Raw genomic sequence first — 25614 nt, 5'->3', positions numbered from 1 at the left:
ATGCACGTGTAGATACAGAGATACACACAAGATAATTAATGTGAGATGTTTAGAAGTGCAGACTTGAGTTGGTCCTGGAGGACGTATGTCTGCATAGGTTTAGAGAAGATATTCATCTGAATAAACTTCAGGGGAGGCTCTTTTGCTTGACGATATCAGGAAATAAGAAAGATGGAACTTTAGCACTTAGATGCATAAAGCCACTGTGAACAACCCTGCGGGCTGACCAGAAAGGTCAGCGTGTTTGTCTGTGGGCTGTGAGCATAACTTAGTTGACAGCCTGCAGAAATAGATGCACCTTCCAGACCTGTGTAATTGGTACATCATAGCTGAGTAGCTGCTCTTCGCTTTTCCTACACACTTCGTTAATACAGAGGGCAAATAAAATACCCAGAGGAGCTGGATAAATTGAATTGTGAAACTGAGGTTCTTCTGAGTCCCATTTATTGTCTATATTTTGTTTTGTCTGTACAGTAAATTGAGTGTTATTTACGTGCTTAAGACACTGAAGAAAGAAGAGACAATATTATGGTAAATAATTTTGTACTCAGATGCTCAGCTGGGGATCTGTATATTAAGCCCGAAGACCAGGTTAGTCTGAAGTCTGCTTTTCTCAGGAAATTAAACTATTCTACAGAGAACGGCAGGGATGAGAAACATATTAATTGAAATATGTCCAGACGATTCTATCAGGCAAGCTATGCATCGCGCTATGAAGATAGGCCATAAATAAATAAATAAATAATCCCCCAAGGCCCTCAGAAAATTCTTTTTCAACTTCAGATCAAGTGATCTGCATGCTCTTGAGCATCCAAGTAACACTCAGCAGCCATCTCTGAAGAAAGACTCTTTCAAATAGCACAGCAGTAGCTCTCCTTTCAGTGCCTCTGCTCTGTCTGCAGCCGCTGTGATGCCTTGGGGCAGGAAGAAATGCTCAGACAAGGGAAAGCCACAGCGTGCCTCAACAAGCATGCAGCGGTGGGAAAGTTCTTCCTGATTCCAACTAGTGAGCACTCAAGGCTGCGCTGTGAGATTTGACTTTGCCTGTGCTGTAATGCAGAACTGCAGGATGAGAATGATGGGAGTGAACTCCATACCCTTTTGGAAGAGAGTTAATAGACATCCAATCTGGAAGGGTTCTCTGGGATCTTTTAGTTTGATTTCCCTCTCTCCTGTTTCAACTGTTCAGGCCATAAAATTTCCTGTAGAAGCAGCATTCTGGGGTATATTTAAACATCTCTAGGCCCAGGCAAGCTAATCACCTTTCCTGGTAATACATTTTAATACTTAACTGTAGTTTCACTGAGAAATCTTAGCCTTTTTCAAGGTTTCAGTGTTCATGTCACCTCTGGTTTTACTCTTCATTGTCCTAAACATGTCAAAAGCTTCTTAGTTCTTACATTATCAGGATGAATTTTTCTGTTCCTAAAACACTTTCATGATCTTCCTTGGCACTTGCTTTAAGATGCCTGCCACCACCTTGGTACTTGTCAGGCGGAACTGAGTACTGAGTCTAATAGTGATCTTTCCAATCATTGAATGGCTTGGGTTGGAAGGGACCTTAAAGTCTACCCAGTTCCAACTCCCTGTTGTGGACAGGGCTGCCACCCACCAGATCAGGCTGCCCAGGACCCCATCCAGTGCTGCATGCAGAGAGCCAGGAATTGCTTCTCTGTGTTGTAACCCTCGTTAGGGCTGAGGCTGCCCTTTTTGCACGTTTACTGTTCTCAGAGGCTGTTGTCTAATACTCAATTAAACCACCGAATACTGAGTATATTTATAACTTAATCAAAAACAGGTGAAATGGGGAGAGAGAATAGTTGGGTTGAATAGTCATATCCATTTGCAAATCAAATATTTGAAGATCTAGTTGATAGGAAAGCTAATCAGTGCTCAAATTGACTTACCAAAAACTGCAAGCATCATTTAAGCAATGATAACGTGGTTGGAACCAGTGATGAAGCAGAGATGTAGATTGCCAGATTTATACAAATACTGAGCAAAAAAATTCCCTGCTAAGATATTTTTTTAAAATTACCCCATTACATAATGCTGGGACAGAATGGCCACAGGTCTAGAGTGAAGCAGGGTGTGATTAAACTTGGTTCATACTTGTATGGGAACTCTTGAGTCACAGCCTGAACGACTGATTGAGCACCTGGGGAAAGGACCCGGTCAGCCCTGGGAGCACAGGTGAAGGCAATTGAACTGTGTGAGCAGAAGGGGTGGAGCCTGGCTGCACCTCTCTTAGACCCCATTTAAGGGCTGACTGCCACTCTGGAAGGTTCCCTTGTTGGAGTTCCCTCCCTTGTGGAGTTTTCCGTGTAAACCTAGGTCTGCAGAGATGGGTGAGCACTTTTCCTTTTCCTTTACAACACCTTTCTATTAGCACTAGTCCTTTTGTCGTTTCACCTCCTGTATCACCATTCCACCACACTGATCTTTCTGATTTTTTTCAGTATTCACCTATGAATTTTTAAATAGGGCTGAAGAGGCACAGTATAGTTATTGCTAAGCCCGCGTGTGCCCCTGTGTTTACCATGGCATCCAGGCTTTGTTTCTAAAAACTTGTAAGAAAGCGGGGGGAAGAGCATTTGTAAATCTAGTGAGGGTGTTATTTGTTGCCTAGAAAATATTTGTTTGTTTTTCAGATGTGGCATCCGCTAAGAGCTTAGCTCTTCTCTGTCATAGACATGAGAATTCTAGCTGGTTGTTCTTGCAGTCTCATTGCAACTCTGGGTGCTTATGTACTTTGATACAGACTTTACTTAACCATTTTGTTTCTCAGAGTGCTTTCCTCATGCAGGAAACAGGGGAGTGTTGGAAAAGAATGAGTCTGATCTCTATTGAGCCCTTATCTTGTTTGGAAGTTCTACAGTAAATGAGACCAGGGATTACTGACAGGCAGTGGCTAAGGCTGTGCAATGCCAAACTATTTGGAGCCACAGTTTGCACATTCCTAATGATGTGGTTATGCGGTGGGGTGTTTGCTAGGCCACATTTACATAAATGCTGAGCATTCCCAGCTGCATGTGTGACCACTTGGATCTGTACTCTGTGTGTATGGGGTGTCATAGAAGTGATAAATACTTCAGAGAATCACACTCTGGGATTTCAAGCTTGTTGATTAAATGTGGAGTTGTAGCTGTGTTGGCTTTACTTTCATGTCTGCAGAAAAATCTGTATATATGCCAAACATTATAGGAATATTGAGGCAAAATGTGAAATTTTCTGATACTAGTTAATGTAACAAAGAAAGGCCTGGAAGAGCGATGCCATCGCTGTCGGTCTTCAGGAGTATACAGAAGTAAATTGTGGTGCAACACATTGAACGTGGAGGTTGAGAAGAAATGCTACGTGACTGCAAAGTCACTGAAGGAGCCATGATTCCCATGGCAGCAGTTTTTGGCAGCGCACCCCAATGCATGTGCACTGGAGAGAGACTTAAAGTGCAACAGGTAACCTGTTGTTTTCTGGCTTTGCAATCGCAGCTTTCATATACTGAAGGATTTTCTTTTTTAATCTAATAAAAATGTCACTGAACTTCACTGGCTACTTGTTTGACAGGAAATAAAGATATTGGTGCCATTAGTGCCTCAGGCAGGCCAGGTGCAGCTGTGCGAGTTGGTAATATTTCTTAGTAATCCAATTGAGTCGTTCAGGGAGATTACTGTGTATAGTGTCATTCAATATCTGCTGATGCCTGATGGAATTAATATTGCAATTTATATCAATAAGCAGATAGATTCGATGTTATTAATAGTATAATCAGCATCTAGGATTTTCCGTCGATGTTGTAGTACCTTCCACATTAGCACATTGCTGTTAGGCAGTGGGTGACAGGTGCTAAGTCAATGAACTACCTGATTACAGATAATTGTAATTTAATCAGCCACATTTAGATTGGTGAATGGGACCTTTTCTTTTTCTAGGGCTTGCTGCTTACTGTCATGTCATAGATATAGAAAGGAGCATCAGAAAAGATGCTTTAGAATCTTCTAATTCCTTGAGCAGATCTGCAAGAACTCCAGGGTTCTTGCAGATCTGCTCAGTGCATCTTTCAAACTAGTATGTGATTGTATCCGTTCTTGAATATTTACAGTAATGGTTCCTGCCCAACTTCCTTGAAGATACTATTCACTTACCAGTGATTCTTTTCCTGAACTTACACTGCCAGCTTACCTGCCAACTTCTGAGACTCAGTAATTCCCTTCTTTCATTTATACATTTATGTTATTGCCTTGAAGATATTTATAGAATGTGATTGTGTTCCTCTTGAGTCATCTCTCTTCTAAACTATTAGTTCCTCTAGCTTTCCTTATGTATGACCCGTTTGCCTAATTTTCTGGGTCACTGATGGAGAATAGGAACAGAATGCCGTACCTAAATGGAGTATGGGTCAAAGGAGAAGTGACTGCAGCTGAAGACTAACCTTGAAGCATACCAGAATTTTTTAAGTGTGAGATACCAGAATTACCTGTTCAAGCCCCCCCCGTTTTTTTCTTCCTCAGTTCCTGCTGAGATTGGTGTAAATTTAACTGCGTTAGCTTCTAGTTCACATTCTTGATTCTCAGTTTAGCAAAGACATTAAACATTAGATGTACCTCAGTCCATTTCAGTTCATCTGTATTGAACTTCTGAGCAGTAATTGTGAACTTGGCTGAAATGTTGTGCTAAAAGGCGTTAAGCTCAGGCCTTTGATTCAAGAAAGATTTGATGTTGAATGCATGCCCATTGTGCTAAGGCTGCTTTTACAGTACAGAAATGATGTCGTATATTTGGTAGGTACCTGAACAATTTTCTTACTAGGTAGCCTGGGTACCTGCTGCAGTCTGGTGGTGAGACAGCGTGCATCTCAGCATGACTGGATTGTTCTGGAGTGAGGGTATGCTACACACACGTGCGTTTCTACACACAGACATTATATATATATATATACACATACAAATACTATGCTATAGCTAACTTGGTGTGCTTAGAGCATAGTGTGTTGCTGAAAGTAAATACAGATTATTTACCTATGCAAATAAAATGTACAAAGAGAGGGCAAGGTCTGTTGGCCTTTAAAAATATTTATTAAGGACAGGTATGTTCATGTTTTTGGATATATTAATTTACTCCTGAGTTCCTTCACTGTGTGTTCATTCTTTGCATTTGCTATTTTCCAAATAAGATCAGAGCAAATCTATCAGCCTTCAGTTAAATATTTAATTTCAGAAGAATAGGGCAAACAGTGCATTAGGCATGTCGTTCAGTCTGAATCTGATTGCTCTGACCTAGTTCCTTGTTTGCGCACAGTTCTACTTACTGAGCATCCTAAATTACAAATACGCTTTACTTTGGAAGGCACTTCAGCAGCAGTATCGTGTCAAGTACAATAAAATAATAAGAGAGCTCATAAGAGATGATACCGTCTTTGGGGGAATTGTAAAGCAATGTCTGCCATGACACTGTATGTCACACACTGCTTTTTCTTCCTTTAGTTCTAATGTGCTTTTCCAACAGTCTACTGGAAGACCAAGTGATCTCACACCAGCCAAACAAGTCACAACCTCTATTTACTGGTGACTCGGTCAAAATGACAGCCTCAGCTCATGCAGCTGTACCTTGGCAAGTTCTCCAAGTGGTATTTTCATCATAGTTACAGTGATACATAAAGTAACTTCAGCCGTTACTGTGTAAATGGTAAAAGAGCTCTCTGTTGTGCAGTAATTGGCATTGGGTATCTCAGAGCGTTGTAATCCTGGTGCTTGTGGTGTCCCTCAGGCAGAAACAGCCATTGCTGTCAAAACTGCTCTGAATCTACAAAATGTACATAGAAAACGATGTGGCTGGTAGCTGCCCTAATATATGTTGTGGTGATTGTCTTTATGGACAAGCTTATGCTTTAGTCTGGTGTCCTGCTGAATTTGGAGTTAGCCTGTATGATGTCTTCCATATCAACTTAACCATTGGTGTTTGTTAAGCTCTAGTGGAAGAGAGAGGGGAAAAAAAAACAGTCCTGTGAGTGCAGTATCAGCATCTGGACACTGTTTTGATTCATTGCGGTGAGCTTTTGGGATTATCAGTTGGGAACATGGAGAGATGCTTAAAGAGACAGCAGTGTAATTGGAGAAACTTTCAATTCATTAATCGACATACTGGAATCTTCCCTTCCAGACAGGTAAGAAACAAAACTATGGAGCCGTGAAAATCAATCCACATCATGAGAACACTTTCTTAAATAAGTGTTGCAAAGAACAGCAACTCTGGGCCCTCCTCACAAGTCTTGTAACTGAGCTTACTTTAACTGGAGCATTGATCTTCATTTCTTTAGGGATGAGTTGTGACAGCCTAAACGTGTTTGCGAGCATGAATGCCATTACTCTTACTGGTGTGTACTTAAGTATAATGAAAGATAAAGGTAAAATGTACGTCAGCAGCAAATGCTGTGCACATCCTCAGGTTTTATCTGCTGTGTAGTAGCTTATTTTGAGTATGTGTCTAGATTATGGGTGCAGCCTCATAGTGATTCTGCTGTAGGTTCAGCTCGGTGAGTGGGAAACTCCACAGAAACACACACAGTCATCTCAAACAAACAAAAAAGTGGCAAGCTTCCCCCGCTCTCAGAACAGGAGCAACAATAATAAAGCATAGTCTGCTTTTGTAGGTGCTATTCATAGAAAAACATCACAACTCTTCACACTCTGTTATTTTCTGTGTATGAAAACATATCTGTTTTAACTTAGATTCTCCTTCTCTTTCCATCAAAGGAAATCCAGGTATTTGAGACCCTCTTCTTTTTACTTACTTACTGAAATATTTTAGCAAACATTAACAGTGTTACAAACAAGCACATTTCAGTCTGTCCTCTCCTGATAAGAATTAACACAGGCCGGGCATTCTTTCTCTGTTCGTAGCTGCCTGAGAAAGCAGTCTTTATGGCAAATCTGTAAGCCAGTGATTGTGGCTGCCATGTGCTGTGGCTGCCACTGAATTGTCTGGGAGTCTTGCCTGCAGAGCTACAGCGGGGAGGGGAGTCCTCTTTCAAATTTTCATGTCCAAGGCAGATGTATCAGCAGCCCAAGCCAACAGGAGAATTATCAAACAAATTAATCCAAGCAGAGCCCAGTTATCTGGCAGCACAGATCCAGGAACCTAGAGGTATAATGGAGGTTGCAGAAGCATTAATGGATGGTTTCCCTTTGAATGAGCTGAAGTTGTTGAATGGCCTTCGAGTGCTGTACGTTGCAATGATTATTGTGATCAATCATTGATCTTGTCATCGTTGCAAACAAGTGATGTTGTGGATGCAGTACAACCAGGGATGACAAGGCTGCTGGGGAGTATCTGGGTATCTGGAAGTGTCTGAACATCTCAGGAAGCACTACTTGTTTCTTATACTGTGACTGAAAGACTTAAGCACATGCTAGACCTGGATGTCAGTTACCCAGTGCAGTATTTCACTTCCATATCATGCAGCATCACTAAGCACCAGCAGGGAGGTGAAGCAGGAATATAGAGATACCAAGAGCATTCTCCAGTGAGGCAGGAAACAGGGATGATGATCTGCTGTTATAGGTCATGTAGCAGATTGCCCACCCCAGGGAACCAGAGCTATTCCATCACTGTTATTCACATTCTGGAAAACAGTCCTGCTCAGGAAAATGGGGAAGGATGAAATAGCTCGATAACGTTCGCACGCACAGTTCCTTCTGGAGATGAGCACTGCTGTGTACTCACAGCTAATGGCCTGGAATTCTCATTCACATATTAAATGAGAGCAACAAAATTGCACTGGATGTGTATGCTGGGGGAGATGTTAGTGGATCTTTACATACAAATCATAACTTGTAGGAATATACTCAATAAGGTCATTTGGGTTTTTTTTTCCTAGATGTCTTGATGGTACCTTTCAGTATTTGAAGTCTTTAGTAGATTCTTCAAGTCTAATGTTCTAGAGATACAGTATTGAAAGTGCACAGGTGGTTAAAAAGAAAAGGAAGAAAGTCAGTTACAATTGCAAGTTGCAGTGGGAAGATATGTTCTGAATGTCATTGCTTTTATATTGAGCAGAGAAGGGCCTTTTAGGATGAGAGTACATCAGAGATAATTGAACTGTACAGTACAGACTAAATCAAAAGGTTTTTTTGCTGTTTTATGCTTTTTAGAAGCATGTAGTAACAGGATGACTTAGGAAGAGAGAGTTGAAATCGGCACCAAGCTCTTAGAGACCAGTTCACCTCTTTAGACCATTGATTTCTCTTGGCGCAACAGAGGGCTTGTTGTCTTCAGCATCCTTGGGGAAGCTGCCAAGGGCCTGTCCAAGAGGCAGAGCCAGCCAGAACAGCCCAAAAGCCCCATGCATGGGTGGAGAGACAAGGAGTGCGGAGTCAACTCACAGTCTGCTACAAACACAGTGCTTCCCTACTAGCTGTGGTGGCAGCTCACAGCGGAAGGCATGACTTGAGTTTCTTTGTTTCTTTGTTTGCTGAGCAGATGGAAATGTTTGGCCACTTGGTGGATTCTTCTTACTGTCTGGACTGGAATTGCCCTTGTTTTTGTAACGTCCAGCGTTAAGATTTCCCAAAGTTTCCCCTTAAGCAGAGTGGCAATACTCCACAGCATATTAACAGCATGAACATATCACAGTAAATGGCTTTATACATAATACAACACTGTCATTAGCCAGCTGTGCACATAAAGCACCAAGCTGAGACAACAGGATGCAAACCAGTATCCAATGTTTCGGGCTGTCCTCAGAGGCAAGCGGAGCTCCCTGGCCCACGTATCACAAGGGGCGGTGCTTTGTGTCAACAGTACTGTCCATCCCTAGTGTGGGTTGTGCCATGTCAAAATGCCTCTAAGCCACAGGCTGGCCCGGTGAGGACATGCTGATTGCACAGCAGGCAGTAGTCCCATGTGCTAATCACAGATTTGTTGGCCACGGTCGTCTGTAAACCTTCCTAGCTTACTGCCAGTCAGACCTGGGCAGCTTTATGTCTTGTCATTTGCCATACTTGGAAATACTCATGCTGGCCTAATGTCTGGATGTACCTATTCATCATATTGCTTTATCTCTATTAAATTAAAGGAAGAGAAAATATCTGATGACATAGTATGCAAAGATTTTATTAGCAGCAGTTATATTGGCAAAATTTGTACATCCACGCCAAGTTGTATATGTCATCTCTAGGATGAGCTAATAAAACTTCTATGATATACCACATAGACTGCCATGTATTCAGAACATACCTCAGGAGCACCATTTCTGTTTTAGCATCTGCATTGCCTCTTCAACAGTGGAAGCACAGAAAATGGGTCCGGTGCTGGTCCTGAGAGCTGCTTCAGTGGGCTTTTCTGCAGGGCTGGTGCAGCTCTGCTCGTCCTCACGGCAACTCAGACGTTTGACTGTGATCCCAGTGGCTGAATACCAACTACAAACGTCCACAGGCGCTTTCATTTTAACTCTTGCACTTAGCCAGAATGAATGTGGGCCAACTCATAGTAATCTATCCAGTAAAAGAAAAATAATTAAAGGCTTGCTAATATTTTATAGGAGCCTTTAACAATGTTTTGTTGGAGCACAATGTAACATAATGTTCAGATGTCCTGGAGATTGATTATTTTTTCATACTGGAATATACTTTTGGGATTATTTTTAAAGATGAAGGATGCTCCATCCAATATTTCAGAATGTGTTGAACCAAAATTGGTTTTTTCTATTTTTTGTTGTTATATTGGTTGAATAGTATTTGCTTCTCTTTTATGTGAGCATTCACTTATTCTCTGATCCTGCGAATGCTTAATGTGCTGATAATAGCAATGATAGAAATGCTTTGTTTTAATGTCTGTTTTTCATCTTTGTACTGCAAGCAGCTTAACAAAGAGGGTCACTATCATCATTGTCATTTATGTATAACAGCACAAAAATAATCATGGAATGTCACAGTCACTCATTTACAATGTATGTGGCAAGCACTAAAACGAATCCTGTTATTCCAGCATCCCAGTCCTGTCTCCCTGCCTCATAATGTTTGTGCAAAGACTCAGAGATGTAGGGTTTGGACAAGCTTGATTACATGCTAAACCAGGGATTTTTTGTGTTGCGTGCTTTAATTTATGTTGCACACAGGAGCATAGGATAGATCTCTTTTACAGATGCTTTTAAATCTGCCAGACACTTCAATTTGTGCATGACTACAAAATGTCAATCCTTTGATTCTGTATTTACGATGTAAGGAGTACTAAGCTGTTGGTAGCACTATTATTTTTATAGCGACTATTTACTATGTTTTATATCCAGGGCTCCATTGGATTGAGTTGGGTGTGATACAGAATTCATCCAGTAGCACCCCAGAAGTTGCTAATGATGGATCTACTTCTATTTTTCTAGTTGGGAGTGAGCAGTCACTGGCACAGCAAAATGCAGCCCAGGTGAAGCATCGCAGTGCTGGGAGGGGAGCTGGGTAGAAAGGCAGGCTGATGTGAAGGGGAGGTGAGGTGAAGTGGCAGTCAGGAGCAGGCCTTAGCTGCTTGCCCTGTGGTTTTCTGAACTGAAAACCACGCACAGGCATTGGTTTGGGTTCCCCATTCTCTTTCGCATCTACGCGCTTTGAAGGTCTCAGAAGTAAGTGGTAAAGACTAACAAATCTCAGGTGAAGGTGAAGTTGAACACTGGAGGAGTGACTGGCTGGTTTCTGAGAGAGGCTGCAACTAGACAGGTAAAAAGGAAGCAAATGTGTCATTTCATAAATGATTTGGCAGTTTTGGCTTAGCAGGTTATTGCTTACAGCGTTGTAGGGATTCAAGGAGAGATTCTTGGAAAGCTCAGTGTAAAATCAAGTAGACAAACATCCTTAAAGGAGCAAAAGCATTTCCTGATAAATACCTGGAGGCAGTAAGGCCTGACCTTAACTACTGTATTGTTGATATGCTTCTCACTCTATAGTAGCAGATCTCGTGGGGTGCAAATTAGAGAACAGATGATGTTAGGTTCAGCCTTCCGGAGCATTTGAATCCTAGACTTTGCTTCAGACTGGAACAAAGCTAGAGCTTCATAACCTTCTGATACAGATGTGCGGGCTTGCCTTCACACCCAAGTGCAGAGGAATTAAGCTGGATTAAGCATTTATCTCAAGTAAAAAACCTCTTCTTGTCATGGGTGGGAGAAAAAACCTTGGAACTATGGTTCCGTACTATGGGCTCTGAGATAGCAACACTGAATGAGGTCATTGTGAGGGGGAGAAGGCAACAAAACAGGAGCTGGCTTGTAGAGAGATTGTGCAACCAACAGCAAGCTGCCAATTGATGGTTTTAGTGCTGCAGTTGTTTGCCTCTGCAAGGTTTCAAGGACACCCATCAGAAAAGCTTGCTGGGGAGCATTCTTTCAAAAAAGGGAGGTTCCTTGGTGGCAGCTTCAGTTTGCTGGGGCTGTGTTTTGAGATGAGGCAGTATTCCTTTAATAGAAGCAAAAATGCAGATTTTATAATAGGCAATATTTCTGTGTAGTTTGTTCCTGTTAAAACCACCTTTGATAAAGCTCTCCCACCTGGCGTTACCTCATACTAGGCTCAGGGTATGCCTAGTAGCTCTGTAGGAGCCTCAAATGAGGTTTACTGTGCTCACTGTATTTTGACATTCATTCTCTTTTCCCTATAATGGATTCAGATAGCAGTGGGCAGCTTTACAGTGTGGAAGCCGTTGCGCTTTCACATTGTAATGACGACAGAAAAAAAGCAATCAGGATGGGTAAAAAATGTTTTTATTTAAAAGATAGTGAATACATTCCCCTTTATCAGTGTTAACAGGTATTGCTTGGAGAGGAGATTTCCAGATTGAATGTTAGGTTCTCAAAAGACGTGAATATGACCAAACTGCATGCAGGTGTTCTTGCTTTTTCATCCTATAATGCCTCTTTCCTTCCACAGACTGATTGATTATGTTCATATGTACCAAAACCCCCACAAAAACAGGAGTCACCAAATTAAGCAAGTTCTTGTGGCGGAACCATTTATTTGCACAGGATTTGCATGCACCATCATAAAGCTGACCTCATTCACTGTGGCCATACTCCGGCTAAGGCGAGGGTTCTTCTCAAAGCACCAAGTCTTGAAATGAACTTGGCTTCCCTCGGTCCTGCTATTTTCAGGTATTTCTTCTGATTCTCTCACCTCTGCATTAGTCAGCGAACGCTTAAATAGAGCAGAAGTAATGTGGTGCTTTACTGTGGCAACTTTACATATAAATAACTCACCACTGGCGAGGTTGTTATTTGGCATTATACATTCAGTTGTATGATAAGTATATGCTCTTGGAGACCTTTTCACAGCAGTCCTGATGGGAAAGAGAAGAAAGGGGGTTTTTATTTTTCGGTTTTGTTTTTCCTGCAGCTATGGAATTTGCACTGTAGGACAGTGTGGTTTTTCAGACGCCGAGGCTGCATGTTCTCAGTGTGATTGCAATTGTGGGGAGGGAATTGCATATTCTGGGGCATTATACTATAAAACACTTGGTTTGTGTTGTGATGAGTGCAGTCTTTGCTCTTGATCTCATCATATTCTCCTTGCCAACAAAACAAGAGGATATAAAACACTCTTTTAAATATTTCTTTAATTAGCTTTGCCTAGTCCTGTTCTATCACATCTCATGAAGAATCATCTTCTAAACTCACTGCAAAGTATAGGCATTGGCTTGCTAAATGCTAAGCTAAATGCTTAATTGTGGATGAGGAGGAGTCAGGATAAGTCAGTTTCCAGAGGATGCTGACATCCTATCTTACACAGCTGTAACCTCCCTCTCCTAATGCCAGAGAAGGAAAGAAGACTTCTTGCAGAGCAGCAGGACAGTCAGCTGCTTCATCTGCAAATTTGAGGACTTGTGCTATTCAGACCATGTCTGTGCCCCATCACAGCACTCTCCTTTTTCTGTGTCACCAGGCTTGATTTTGGCTGGACATACTTCAGCATGCAGTAGCTTTCTCCATTCTACCACTCTACTGGTCAGCATAACCAGACTTCCCCTAGTACCCCATTCAGCCTTTCAAGGCCCAGGAACTGCTGCTGCAATATCCTTTCATAATCTTTGATATCCTCCTATCACGCTCTGCTGTGCTAAGAGTATGGCCTGGGGTCTTGCAAACTGTGCTTGCCGAGCAACCAAAAGCAGAGGTTATGGGGTGCCACGTGGCAGTGACAGCAGCAGCAGCTGCAAATAGCTTTTGACTCTGTGTCAGGCCATGCACGGACACAGATGGCTAGTTATTCAGGCAGTATCCTGGCTTCTCAGGAGAAAGGAACGGCCCACCCCATTCTTGTTTGCGTATCATAGTTTGGGAACTTTTCACATAGCCACAAGCACAAACAACTCATAGCAGATCCTAGAGACTTGGATTGGCTGTGGATGGAATCAGCAAATTTGAATTTGTGTCAGAATATCCTTACTTGGAAAGTCAGTGGTAATGGTCTGTTGCATTTTATTGAACTTTTCCTTGCTGCCACAATACTGTATTTTTGAAAATATCCAGAAGAGTGGTGTTTTATCTCTCCACCCTGCCTCTCTGCTCCAGTCCTGTGTGTGCAGTTGTGCACTGCTCATTCATTAACTTACTACCAGATCCATGCAGACCCAGAGTCATCGGCAACAAGAAAGTAAAACAAAGCAGGCAGGCAAGTTTCGAATCCTGTTCAGGAAGAGGAGTAAGAAAGTGAAGCATGCTTCTTTTTTTTCCTCCTCCCTTGCAGTACTTTACAAAAACTTAAATTACTCCCTGAACTTTGCTTTTTTGCCAAAATCAATAATGTAGTAGAGATGTGTACCAGGTCCAATATGTCATGTATTATTAGCAAAATAAATTAGTTTTGAAGTTTCTGGTCATTGGAGCCATTGCTATTGTAACCAGGCTGAAAAATTAGAAGGTACATCCTTTTAAATAATTCAAAATCATCTTGAAGATTTTTCTTTAAAAATCTCCTGTGCCTGAGATGAAGTTCTTCAGCATTGTGCTTGGTGGAAGATTGAATTGAGATGCACACTGCTGGATTCTTATTTCTTTTTTATTGCTTTAAGGGTAGACTTTAATCTCTTTTATCCAGACCATTCCTAGTTTGCTCAGGAGTGTGCTTGGCTGACCCCTGGCCGCCCCTTATTTTGAAGCAGCACTTATCAAATCAAGTCTGTTTCTATTAGAGTCAGAATGTTTGTACAAAGACCCTTGTCATTAATGTTCCTGTTCATATGGAGCCTGCTTATTAATTTTGACTGAATGAGAAAACTCTCATTTTTTAAAATTACTATCATTAGTCCTTTTCTTTATTCTTTTCCTAGTGGGAACAAGAAGGGCATTATTTTCTGTGCTTGTGCAAGAATAGAATTGTGTAGATGCGGGGAGAACTGCTCTCAGACTGTTCTTAACTTGACCTGTTGGGAAAGTGAGTGCACTTTTATTTTTCCACATACTTCTGAAGATTCAAAAACCACGTAGCTCCTTTTCCTCAACACTGAATAATATTCATAATATCCTCACTGTTAATATTCCTCTCAAAAGCAGATAAGGCCTCAAAGAGCAGTTCAGGCCAACTGACTAAGTCTCATTATTGCAAGACTGAGGAGGATAGAAGAAAAGGCTGAGAGCAAAAAGAAGTAGCTGACTCTGAAGTCTCCTTGCTGGTAGCAGTCTTTATCAGTTTAAAATATTTCTTGTTTTAAGTGTTTTTTATAAACTTTTTAAATTAATATTTGTAAATAACTTAGAAATGAGCTGGTAGTAAACAATAGTAATTGAAATATAATTGTTTTATATAGCTCGAGAAGTAATTTAACCCATGCAATATAGTGATAGCTGCTGCTGTTAGGCAGTCCCTAAAAGAGAGACTTCTCCTGCTGAAGCAAGGCACAGGAGATAAATCTCAGGACAATGTTGACATCTCCAGCTCTCAACAGATGAAAATTTGACAAAATAAGTCTTGCTAGGAGTCAGGGAATCTCTTTGCGGGGTGTTCTTTGGATGTGATTGGCAAATGGGGAGATAGCATTAGAGTGATGCTGTTTGACAGGATGCTTCATAGAAGGAATAACAGCTCTGCGCTCTGCTTGGCTCTAGGAGAGGGCATAAGGATTTTCACAGTGTGTGTGCTGTTGTGTTAATAGCATGAGCATTATTCCTTTGAATAATGTTTAATGTTGCAAGCAGCAGCATATGCTCTCATTGCAGCGCACAGGCAAATGTTTGCATGTGAGAGTACTAGTATTGAAGAGGAATTGCCTAGGAAGCCCAAGGTTGTCTTTGAGGTTTACTGGGACATATGAAATCCTTTACAAGCTTCACTGGATTTGTGTCTGGGAGAAAAGTTTTTCTGGATTGTACGTGATGACCCACTCAGAGCCTTATGCCCCAGTCTACTACTGAGAAAATACTGTAGCTAATGTCACCTATTCAGGCATTATGCTTTCCTTGTATCACTGAACCCACTGGAGTGTCATACAGTTCTCCTTCCTCCCACCCCTGGTACTGCAGAGTTAACGTACTGCCATGATTTAAGCATCCTCACCTATTTCTCTTAGCGCTTCTGTTCTGACTCCTGCTTTCCTGCTTCAAAGATGTCAAGTGGATAGAAAGCCCAACCATGCTGCAGCAACAGCAGCATTTGTGCAGAAAAGCCTTCTTTTCTCATTGCAGATAATAGTTACAAGTTTCTGTGTTGGCTGCCAGCAGCACAATCCATTACAGCCATAAATTGCAGAACTCTTAGACCAGAGGGGAAGGTCATGGTGGTGGGGCCCAAGCAGCGCTCGCTGGGGATTGAAGCTGTCTGAAGCCACATCAAATCATTAAAAATGAAGGCATCAGATGACAGCGAATTCAGATCCCATGGGTCACATTTATTTGGATTTTCACTATATTTCTATTTGCAGGAAAAAAAAAAAAAAAAACAAAGCATCCTGAATGCTATCTGCTGCACAGCAAAGTTTTGACAGCTGTTGGGAAGAGTTTCCAGTAATTTCACAGAATAACAGCTTGGTGATCACCCCTTGTGACAGACAGACTGTGTGTTTGGCCTCTAATGTATTTCAGTTGTGATCTTCTGTCTGAGATGGGTGGGTCAAGGGCAGCCCTTGGGCATGGGAGGAACTTGTCCCTTCCCTGGGACAGTGGTATTGAAGGGGAAGGGGCTGCCAGAGACAGAGTACGGATGTCGGAGAGCCACTGCTTGACAGCAGCTGCTCAGGGGACAGAGAAAAGCCCTTCAGGACAAGGCACTGTTTTCTGCAGAAAGGAACTGATGGCAGAAGTAAAGCTTGGGAGCAAGGACCTGCTTGCAGAAGACCAGATGAAGGAAAAATTGGTTTTCACCAATTTTAATTTCTCTCTCCAATAGCTTTCTTTGAGTTTTCTCTTTAATTAAAAAGTTAAATACTCTATTTTATATTCTAGCACAGACTGCCTTTTTAATTTAAGAGCCCTTTGGTCTTTTTTGTGGAACTTACCAAGAGAAGGCTTTGAATCCTTTTGTACATTAAATGTAAGTTAGTAATTATCTCTGTCCTTGCCTTCTGCCACTTGGCAATACTAAAGGGCAAGGTAACGGGGTAAGATCCTTACACTGACAAGAGCAAAACATCCTTGACCTTATGCTCCGTAGCTCCCCCAAGCACGTAGACTGCAACTCATAACACGAAAATGAGCAGGGCAGAGTTCTCCGAGTGCCTTCCCGTTGGCCTCGTGGGAACACAGCACCCCACACTCAGTGCCAGGTAGGCATGGAAATGCATACAGTATACAGATATGTATGTAATGACGCTAAATCCGTACAATTAGTTTCTGCATTTCTTTGGAAGTGTTAACAGACTTTTTTAAAAGGCAAGATTGCTGTTACTGAAGTATTGTACTTTGCTTTTCTGTTATCCTTCATAGCTTCACAGGGTGCTTCCCTCTCCTTTGCGTTTCATCAGGTCTCAAAGAGGTGTCAGTGTTTGCAGTAGGTCCCTGGAAGCATGGCGGAGAGCTCAGGTTGTGAAGTTGTGCTGTTTTAATTTGAGGAGGCAGAAAGCCAAGGCAGATGGACAGTTTAAGTATCAACAAAATAATAAACTAAATGCAGATTCTGTGTTCAAGCCTCCTCTGCTTTCAGTCAGTTCCCACTGGGACGCTCCATTCCAGTGCCCTTGTTCCATTTGACTTTCTTGCAGGAGAATTGGAGAGTATCCAGTTTTTAAAATTACCTCAGCTTTAATTTATTCAGCTTTGATGTTCATAGCACCATATATCTCATGGTCCCCATATCTTTTCCCTAGTCTCCGAGGCTATAATTTACCTGCCCAATTTCTCAAAGGCAGATACCACTTACTTTAAAAATTATGTATAATTTTAATATCCCTGTGTTTATATAATATATGAAGTTTGTGGGGGTGAGGGAGGAAGGGAAAGGATTTATGTTTCATGATCATTTCCAGTCCTTTTAAAGACAAATGATTTTTGGGTTTATAGAGATGTTCAGCAGAAATCTGCACAGGTCCAGCATATTTAAGGTGACTTCCATGTGGCAAAAAATGAGCAAGCTGTTCTCCCTTAGGGTTTAGCCCTGTCCTCACAGACCTAGGCGTGATCCAACTACATGTATTCTTTTTCTGTGAACAGGTTGGCTTTTTTGAAAGAACAGCACTGACACTGGGAGAGATGGGAAAAAGACATGTGAATTAGCAAGCACTGGATTTTAAATGCCATGGGTTTAAAAACAGAGTTTGAATCCACGTTTCTTTGGGACATCTTTATGTAAGCCTGGAAATGCAAAAAGAAAACAGAGAAACAGAGCCGTAGCACCTGGTAAGGCCCCTTTTCAGAATAGGTTAAATTTAAATAAAGATCAGATCCGTGGCCTTGTTTCCCACATGATTGTTGGGTTGCAGGAATGAGAGTTGTATCTCATGAGAAGAGAATCACAGTGAGAATTAAATCCTGAACACTGGCCATGTGAGGCACAGACTGGCTCAGAAAAGCCAATGTGAGTGAGATGCCCCATGGTGCACGCAGCTGGGGAAGCAAGCAGCCATCCAAGGCGAGTGCCCATTCTGGACCCCGTGGCTGCACACAGCTCCCTGCTACTGACCAGGCACAGCAGGATCTCCATTTCCTGCTATCACCTCTGCGTGCTCGCTGCTATCTTGGCATTACAAAGATCATATATGGTGGTAAAGGAGATTAGCCAATTCTCTGCAAAGCATGTTAATACATCTTCTCTCACACATCTACTCATTGCACAGATACCCATCTCCTTTTATTTTCACCTGTGCACATATGCTTAGGCAGAGATGAATGCTCACTTGGTTCGTGGTGGGGTAACTTTCTTAAAGCTTGCTGGGAGAAGACAGAGCTGTAGAGATCTGACCTTATGAATTCTGATTGGAATACAGCAGCAGCAAGTATAATTTAGCAGCTATTAGCAATAGAAATGTAATGTCAGACTAGTATTTCTATTTTGGTCTATGCCTGAAGCAACTAGTTGGGTTTATGAAAGAGAACTTTTCTTACTGTCCAAAATTAACTGTTTATTTTAGGGGAAAGAGGAAAAACAAAGATGCTGCTCGTGTCATGCCTGTGCCACCCCCCAGATTATCCTGAGCAATGTGGAAGGGTGTCTTGTGACTTCCTAGTAAGCTGTCTGTTCCTTTTTCTTCCTCCTCTTCCTTTTTCCTCCATAGGTGACAAAGTAGATTGGCTCTTGCTCACCCCTCCTGGAATGCCATCTGTGCTGTGTGATGTCCTTCTTTGCTAGATTGTTCCTGCCTTTGGGGAGGTGGGAATTTATTCCTGGAATCGCTCCAGCGTCCAGCTCACTTTCATTGTCTTTATTAGGATGGACTGCAGCCATCATTGGTGAGAGTAGCAGTTGGTAGGAAGTGGGAGATAACTGCCTGAAATGAACTTTGCCTCCATGGGGCACAAACTCACTTGGTGGCATCGCAGCTCTCTCATTCCGGCTTAAGTCACCTTCCTCCCTCTGGGCAGTAGCTGTTCTTAAATATGTTCTGGGGACCATATGCTCAGCCTGCTCCCCGGTCATAGAATCACAGAATGGCTTTGGTTGGGGAGGGGACAGTCAAGATCAAATAGTTCCAGCTCCCCTGCCATGAGCAGGGCTGCCCCTTCCAGCCTGGCCTTGAACGCCTTCAGGGATGGGGCATCCACAGCTTCTCTGGGCAGCCTCTGCCAGTGCATCACCATCCCCTGAGTAAAAGTTTTCTTCCTAACATCTAACCCAAATCTCCCTTCTTATAGTTTAAAGCCATCCCCCCCTTGTCCTGTCACTATCAGACCATGTAAAAAGTTGGTCCCCCTTCTGCTTGCTTGTTAGCTCTGGGCTCCAAGCCAGTTCCAGGCTTAGACACTGCCTGTAAAGCAATATATATTCTCTCATGCAGGCCTTCTCAGATGGCATCCCCACCCTGTTGGTGCAGGATGGCTGGTGCAGAAGAAGAAATCAGCTTTTCTGCGTGCTCGCTGACTGAGCACAGCCCCCTAGGTCCAAAGAGGCATTTGCTTCCTATCTGCCCATTCATATATACAGCACAGCTTCGTGCAGTTGGGCCCATATTGCTGCAACACATGCAATGGTCTGACTCTTTTGTAAGCAATGTTGTTCTATTTTGTATGTTCGGTTGGGGATGGGTTATGACTGTGAAAGTACAGCAAAAGCTTCTGAACACTCTCCATCCTATGTAAGACTAACCAACTCCTAGTGGCATTTTTCGAGCTGAGCTTGTTGAGCAATCCCCTGGAGTATCAGAAGTGGTTAATGCTGAGCCTGGCTAACTCCCCCAGGTGCAAGCAGTTAGCTGATGAGAACTAGAGTCTACCAGCTACCAAGGGGGAGGTGCGTGTCAGAAGAAAGCTGGAGGTGCAGGTTTTGGAGCTGTAGCTTGAGAGGAATCACATGAGGAAAAAGGTAAGAAAGGGAATAATGGCTACAAAAATATTTAGTGAAATTAATGGGGGATGGTTTGAGGCATTGGTGCTTAGGGTATAGCTGTGCTGAAGGCTGGGAGGCGCTTGGCTTTCTGTTGCCTGCAGAGGGGAGAAGCAGCCTTGGAGGTAAAGGAGCATCAGAAAGGGGGAAAACCTAGTGCTGGTTTAGGTGCTGTGGGACATTACATTTGGAGAAGTGAGAGACTGCTGCAGCCAGGCAGAAAGGTCACGTCAGCCTTATGTGATGCTTAGATGTCTCTAAGACTGAGGCACAAAGGGTTGGAATGCTTGTGGTGGTATGGTAGGAAATATTTTCTCTGGATACCTTTGACTTCTGTAAAACTGGCGGTGTTAGCCTGCCTCAAGTGCTGCAGCAGTGCCTACAAGGCTTCTTTGTTGTGCCACTGAAAGTTAGCTTTCCTGTACTGCATAGCTGCGCACAGGGTGAGGGGGGATAAAACGTAACAGATGTAGTTACAGCGGGCACAATGAGCACTTTGTGTCTTCTGTCTTGTAGCAAGACTTGCATTCATAGAATCAAGCTTGGAAAAGACTTCTAAGATCATCTAGTCCAACCATCTACCTACCACCAATCTTTCCCTGCTAACCCGCATCCCTTAGTACCACATCCAAACATTTCTTGAACACTGATGCTCTTGAAATCTCTTGCTAAGTGGAAGCTTCTGAGTTTCCTTCTTGGTAGCAGGGTGCTGTGAGCAAAGACTGCAGGGCTGGGACATGGCTGAGGAGTGCTGCCTCCAGCTCTGTCTTGCCTGGGGCAGCTGTGTCCCATTGCAGCTCGTTAAATCTGCAGCACACCTGGAGCCTCTCTGCCTCTCAGCTCTCTACTCGAGAGAGCTTGGCTCTTAGGCTCCTCTGTGCTTTCTCCCAGACAAATTTGTTGTGTTGGTGCAAAAGGGAAAAGCAGGAAGCTCTTGAATTCAGCCCACTTCTGGATATAAGAGTAAATGGCAAACATGGCCTGGATCCCATGCGTTAGGCTGAGAGCAAAGCCCTACAAACCTGCAAACTTGAGCCTGCTGTAGGCATCCTTTTGCCCTGTGAAAGGGAAGTAATCACACATCTTTTTGCCACCTCAGTGAGCAGGGAGCTTTATTAGAAAATGTTTTCTTGTGTCTGTGTCCTGCTTGGTTTGTTTAGCTCTGATTAGTTAGTAATTGTTTCATTACTGTAGAAATAGATGTCATGTTATTTTTTTATGTTGGTGTCTTTTTTTCTCCATCTCCTGTTGTTCTGTGAACATTTTTTATAGTTATTTGCTGCAGGGAAAAAGTGAAAATGACTGTGTAACAGTAGGCAGAAACTGAGATGTTGCCTTTGCTTTGGAGAGCTCTGCTTGTTGCCTTCAGCTGGCAGCAACGAGCCCATCAATATTACATTCAGGTGTGAGCCCAAACGACCCTCATCAACCTCCTTTCCTAATGATCTCAAATTGTCAGCTGTTACTGAGAGGGACAGAACATTTAGGGCTTCTGGAGGACAGTGTGGCAGAGAGAAGGCTCTTGCAGTTGATGGGGGTAAGAAGAATGCGTGTGGTTGCTACGGGTTGGCTACATGTGTTCCCAAAAAGTAACCTAGGACTCTTCTAGAGGCTGGGATGGTTAAAAGTTCCTGGGGGTTCTTATTTGCACAGCACTGCCCTACGCTAATGGTGTGAGAATATTAGTCCATTGGAACCTCTGGATAGACACAGAGCATGCTGCTAGGAGTACCCTGCTCTATCCTTCGTCCTGCGTGTCTTGACAGCAGAGGGTTTCAGGCTTAGTGCTCTTAAATCTGTTAAAAAGAGTCCATGGTGAGTGTCAGGCATTGCAGCCACAGCTGCATTTCTGATGGCAGAGTTGGGTCTTGCATTCCTGTGACCTTCTGTGACTGTGTGTCATGCTGGGCTGGGCTCTTCTCATCTGAGAACACTGCTGATGCTTTGGTTTTTATGGTAAATTAAAGAAGGCAGCAGACCCTGTAAATTCAGGCTTCCTCTTGCCATGCCGAGGAGGGGCTGGACGGATGCTTTTTACCAGAGGTAACTTTAATGCAGAGAAAAGAGCTGCAGAGGAGATCTTTGCACGTTATGAACTTGATGAATTATGCATGAAGCACAGCAGTCTGGTATCAGCAGTGCCGGCTATATGAGGGGAAGGAGCTGATAGCAACAATTTACATCACGGGCTTGCCATGAAACAGAGAAGCAGCAGTGCAGGCTGCGAGGCCAAGGAAAGCGGTGCAGCTCCTCCTTTGGGCCCCTGGGGTTGAGAAATGTCAGCTGGCAGCAGGAGATGCAGGGCCTGCCTTGAGCTAAGTGTGGAGATGGGCAGAAAAGGCGGGAGGAGATGTCAGCCCCGTGAGCTGCTTGGCAGAGCAGCGCTGGCTCCGTTGGGCTGACAGCACCCTGTGTGTGCACGTTAAACCCTGTCATGTAGTGGGATGGGAAGGCTGACACCAGCATATCGTGTCAGGCACTGTCCTGCAAGGCAAAGGTGGAAAGAAAAAGAGGAAGCAGTGGTTAAAGGAGAAAATCTCATTGAGGGTAAAGGTTGACCACAGAAAAATCAAACTGCAGCTCTTTAATATGAGGTCTGTCCCCGTGTGTGACCACTGGCTGGCAGAGTTCCTGCCTGTCAGATGTGGGGGACTGGCTCCTGTGGTTTGCCAGGAAATGCGGTGCCCAGAAATTCTCCAGGCCTTCATAAATCAGCTGCAAAAAATAGTCAATTTCCGTGCTTGCTGCTGGGGGTGCTACCATGCGTTTATCAGACAGCTGTTTCTTTGTAGGGGCGGTGGTAGGAACCTGGTTAGCTTGTAGTTGTGCTTCTCTTTCAACAAGATCTGCCTCGCCCATTGCTTTCTTTAAGTTTCTAGGTTTTGGCTGCTCAAGAAAAGGTTCAAAATCAGAGGTGATGGAAGTGGGCTGCATTGCTATGAGGCATCTGCGTATCAAGATAGTATACATTTGTCTTAAAGCATTGGTTATTCTCACTTTTCAAAAGCACTGTACAAACAAGGAAGTCATATGTTGCTACTCCATGGTGGTATTTTCATGTTCAGTTTATAGATGGAGAGTCTGAGCTTCAAAGAAGTGCAGTCCAGCATTTTCAAAAGCGTGTTGTATTAAAAAACGAATATTTCCTTGGCCCAAAGGACTCAACAGAAATACTGCATGTTGCTACAATTTCTAATTCTTTTCTCTACTGCTCTACTGTACGTTGGTTGTTAAGAGGGTGGCTGTGATTGGCTCCCAGTCTGTCTCAGAATCCTGAATGTGATGAGACTGTGTATTTGAGTCTTACATCTTGTGGTTCTAACTAACCTCAGCTACAAGCAGCACAAATGGATCTTGTTTTACTTCAGGCTCACATAGGATGCTCAGAAGCAGAAGAGAGGAGGAAGCCTGGCACTCTTAGACAAAGGTCTTTGTCTGGATTCCAGCAGAATTCATACTCACTGCATTCCTTGAGATTAAAAATGTTGGTTCGGTTGCTGTAAAATGGTTACAGAACACTGATCAAATTAGAACTCTCTAGACAATGAACTGGCAAAGCTTTGATTGTGGCTATAAAACATCCCTGGTACACACGTGACGTAGCAATGTATCACTGCTGTGCTTTTAATCAGGATTCACAGATTTGTTCTGTTTTCTGTTTACTGGTGTGGATATGCGTGGGAAAAAATAAACCACTCTTCTAAACTGTAGGCAGTAAAATACATATCGTGCTTTAATTGTTTTCATTGTTTGCAAAACTACTTTATAATACAATTAAGTATGCGCCCAGGGATGTATGGGATTGAATTACTGGATGTCTGCCTTCCAGCACTCTCACTTTCTCTTAGATACCCCATACTTAAATTATAGGAATCCTTTGGGAACCAGGCATTTGTATAAGTGTTAGCAAAAATATCTGAAGCTGCACACAAACATCCTCATTTCCAGAGATGTTTTGTAGGTAACTTGTTACTAATCCAAGTGCTATGAATATGGGCTTTCGTTCTCTGCTCAAGCAAGTGTTTATGAGAATCTATTCCGTGTGTGAGGACAAGAGACATCTGGGGAAGATGTGAGTCACGTACTCTGGCCAAGCTTAAAAAAGAAGGAAGAGGGAGAAAATAAGTCTATTAGCTAAAACGAAAGCTCTGGTAATCCTTGTTCAGACCAGGTGTTTGTATTCCACAAATAACCTTCTTTGTTTGCTTATGCTTTTTTTGTTTTCTTTTAATTTTTCACTGCTTTATGGAAGATGAGGTACGCGTGACGTTTTTGCAAAGATGCCTAGGCAGACCCTCTCCTTGCTGAGAAAGTAATTGAGGCCAGCATAACGTGTACTTAGTGTCAGCTTAGTTAAGACTTTCATTGTTGTTAAGGTAGTCACCGTAAAGCAGAAGTAAGTTTTTCATGTTCATCTCCTGAGTTATCCTGGATTCTATGATAATCTAGTGCTAAAAACGCTGTTTATGTGAAAGTAAGTGCATGCACAAGCATGTTTGTTTTAAGCTAAACAGAACAACTCTGAGCCAGTTTTAGCATGGCTTTTCTAACTGTGAATTTGCAACAATAACTTGTGTATGGGATTAATGCAGAAAGGTTTGACAAAAGTTGTGTAGTCTCCATAACTAGAGGTAGTTTGACTGATGTTGGTGTTATACCATACAGAGACTCGATTTGGGATCTGATTCAAAGCCAGGTACTTCAACTTTCTTCAGAAAGTGCAAGGGAACAGTGCCTGCACCCCCGAATTGCTACAAGAAATATGTTCCTAAAGATGCCTATAGAAATTTCTTTTCCTCTGATGGAAGAGAGATGGGCACAGATTCTGAGGTCTGGACCTTCAGGTTCATTTTGTGCTGCTGACTAGAGGGTTATTCATCATAGCTGCTTATCACCTTTTAAAGATCTTGACTCCGCTGTGAAATGTAAAACATCCTTACTCTGCATGTTTAGCATATGCCTTGGTTGACTGAGAGGTGTTTATCTCTTCATCAGCTCAGCTGATGTTTCAGTCTCAGTTTTTGTTCAGATCTTGGGCAGGATTTCCCTTCTGGCTCTGATCCAAGCCAGGTTCCACGCTCTCAGTCTTTGCTTGTACACAGAGGTGAGCTTGCGATTGCTGAGATTATGTATAGATATTTACCTAAGGATAATAACACGCGCTGTGTGTCAACCTCTTCCTCCCCTGGCTTTTCTTTGAATATTAAGAGGAGATAAATGGTATGACTAAAGAGGTTTCCTTTGTGTCCCTCTCACTCTTTCAGGGGGAGAAAAACTACTAGCAAACAACTGAGCTGTGTTCTCCAGCTAAAACTCATTCATACAGAAGTCCTAAATCTATATTAATCACGTCCGCCTTTAATTTTTCAACCATTGCTTGATTAAATTTCTGCAGATCCGTCCTTTCTGAGATGGGACCTGGTGAGTTCTCTGCAGCAAACTCAAACAGAGAAGTAATAAAGTGCTTTCTGTCACAGGCACTCCCCAAAGCACCAAACACAACACAAGTTATTAAAAAAATATCAAAGAGGGAACTGCTATAAACTGTGCAGAGAGGAAAATCTTGATTGTCCAGGGAAGCGGAAGATTTTAATTTCATATCTGCAATTACAAAGGCAAATACATCTGTATAGAGGGTATTCCAAAGTAAAAAAAAAAAATAAAAGAGCAGCAT

The 25614-nt window shown here is 42.7% G+C and overlaps 1 protein-coding gene across 20 annotated transcripts in view; it reads left to right on the top strand.

Moving 5' to 3' along the window:
- The window catches only part of TSPAN4 (tetraspanin 4), a 395182-nt gene that overhangs the window by 279429 nt on the left and 90139 nt on the right, over positions 1-25614 (top strand). Inside the window, exon 1 of one of the 20 annotated variants that reach the window (XM_046942333.1) lies at positions 19841-19919. The exons of the other annotated variants lie outside the window; for them this stretch is intronic. Within the exon in view, the coding sequence (XP_046798289.1) occupies positions 19908-19919 (12 nt within the window). The 5' untranslated portion in view covers positions 19841-19907. Of the gene's footprint in view, positions 1-19840; positions 19920-25614 lie in introns of those variants that run through there. 20 annotated transcript variants of the gene reach the window in all.

The sequence above is a fragment of the Gallus gallus genome, chromosome 5 (genome assembly GCF_016699485.2).
Source record: "Gallus gallus isolate bGalGal1 chromosome 5, bGalGal1.mat.broiler.GRCg7b, whole genome shotgun sequence".
NCBI classification, from domain to species: Eukaryota; Metazoa; Chordata; class Aves; order Galliformes; family Phasianidae; genus Gallus; species Gallus gallus.
The sequence above is the reverse complement of the archived record's forward strand: the minus strand, read 5'-3'. Positions and strand labels throughout refer to the sequence as shown.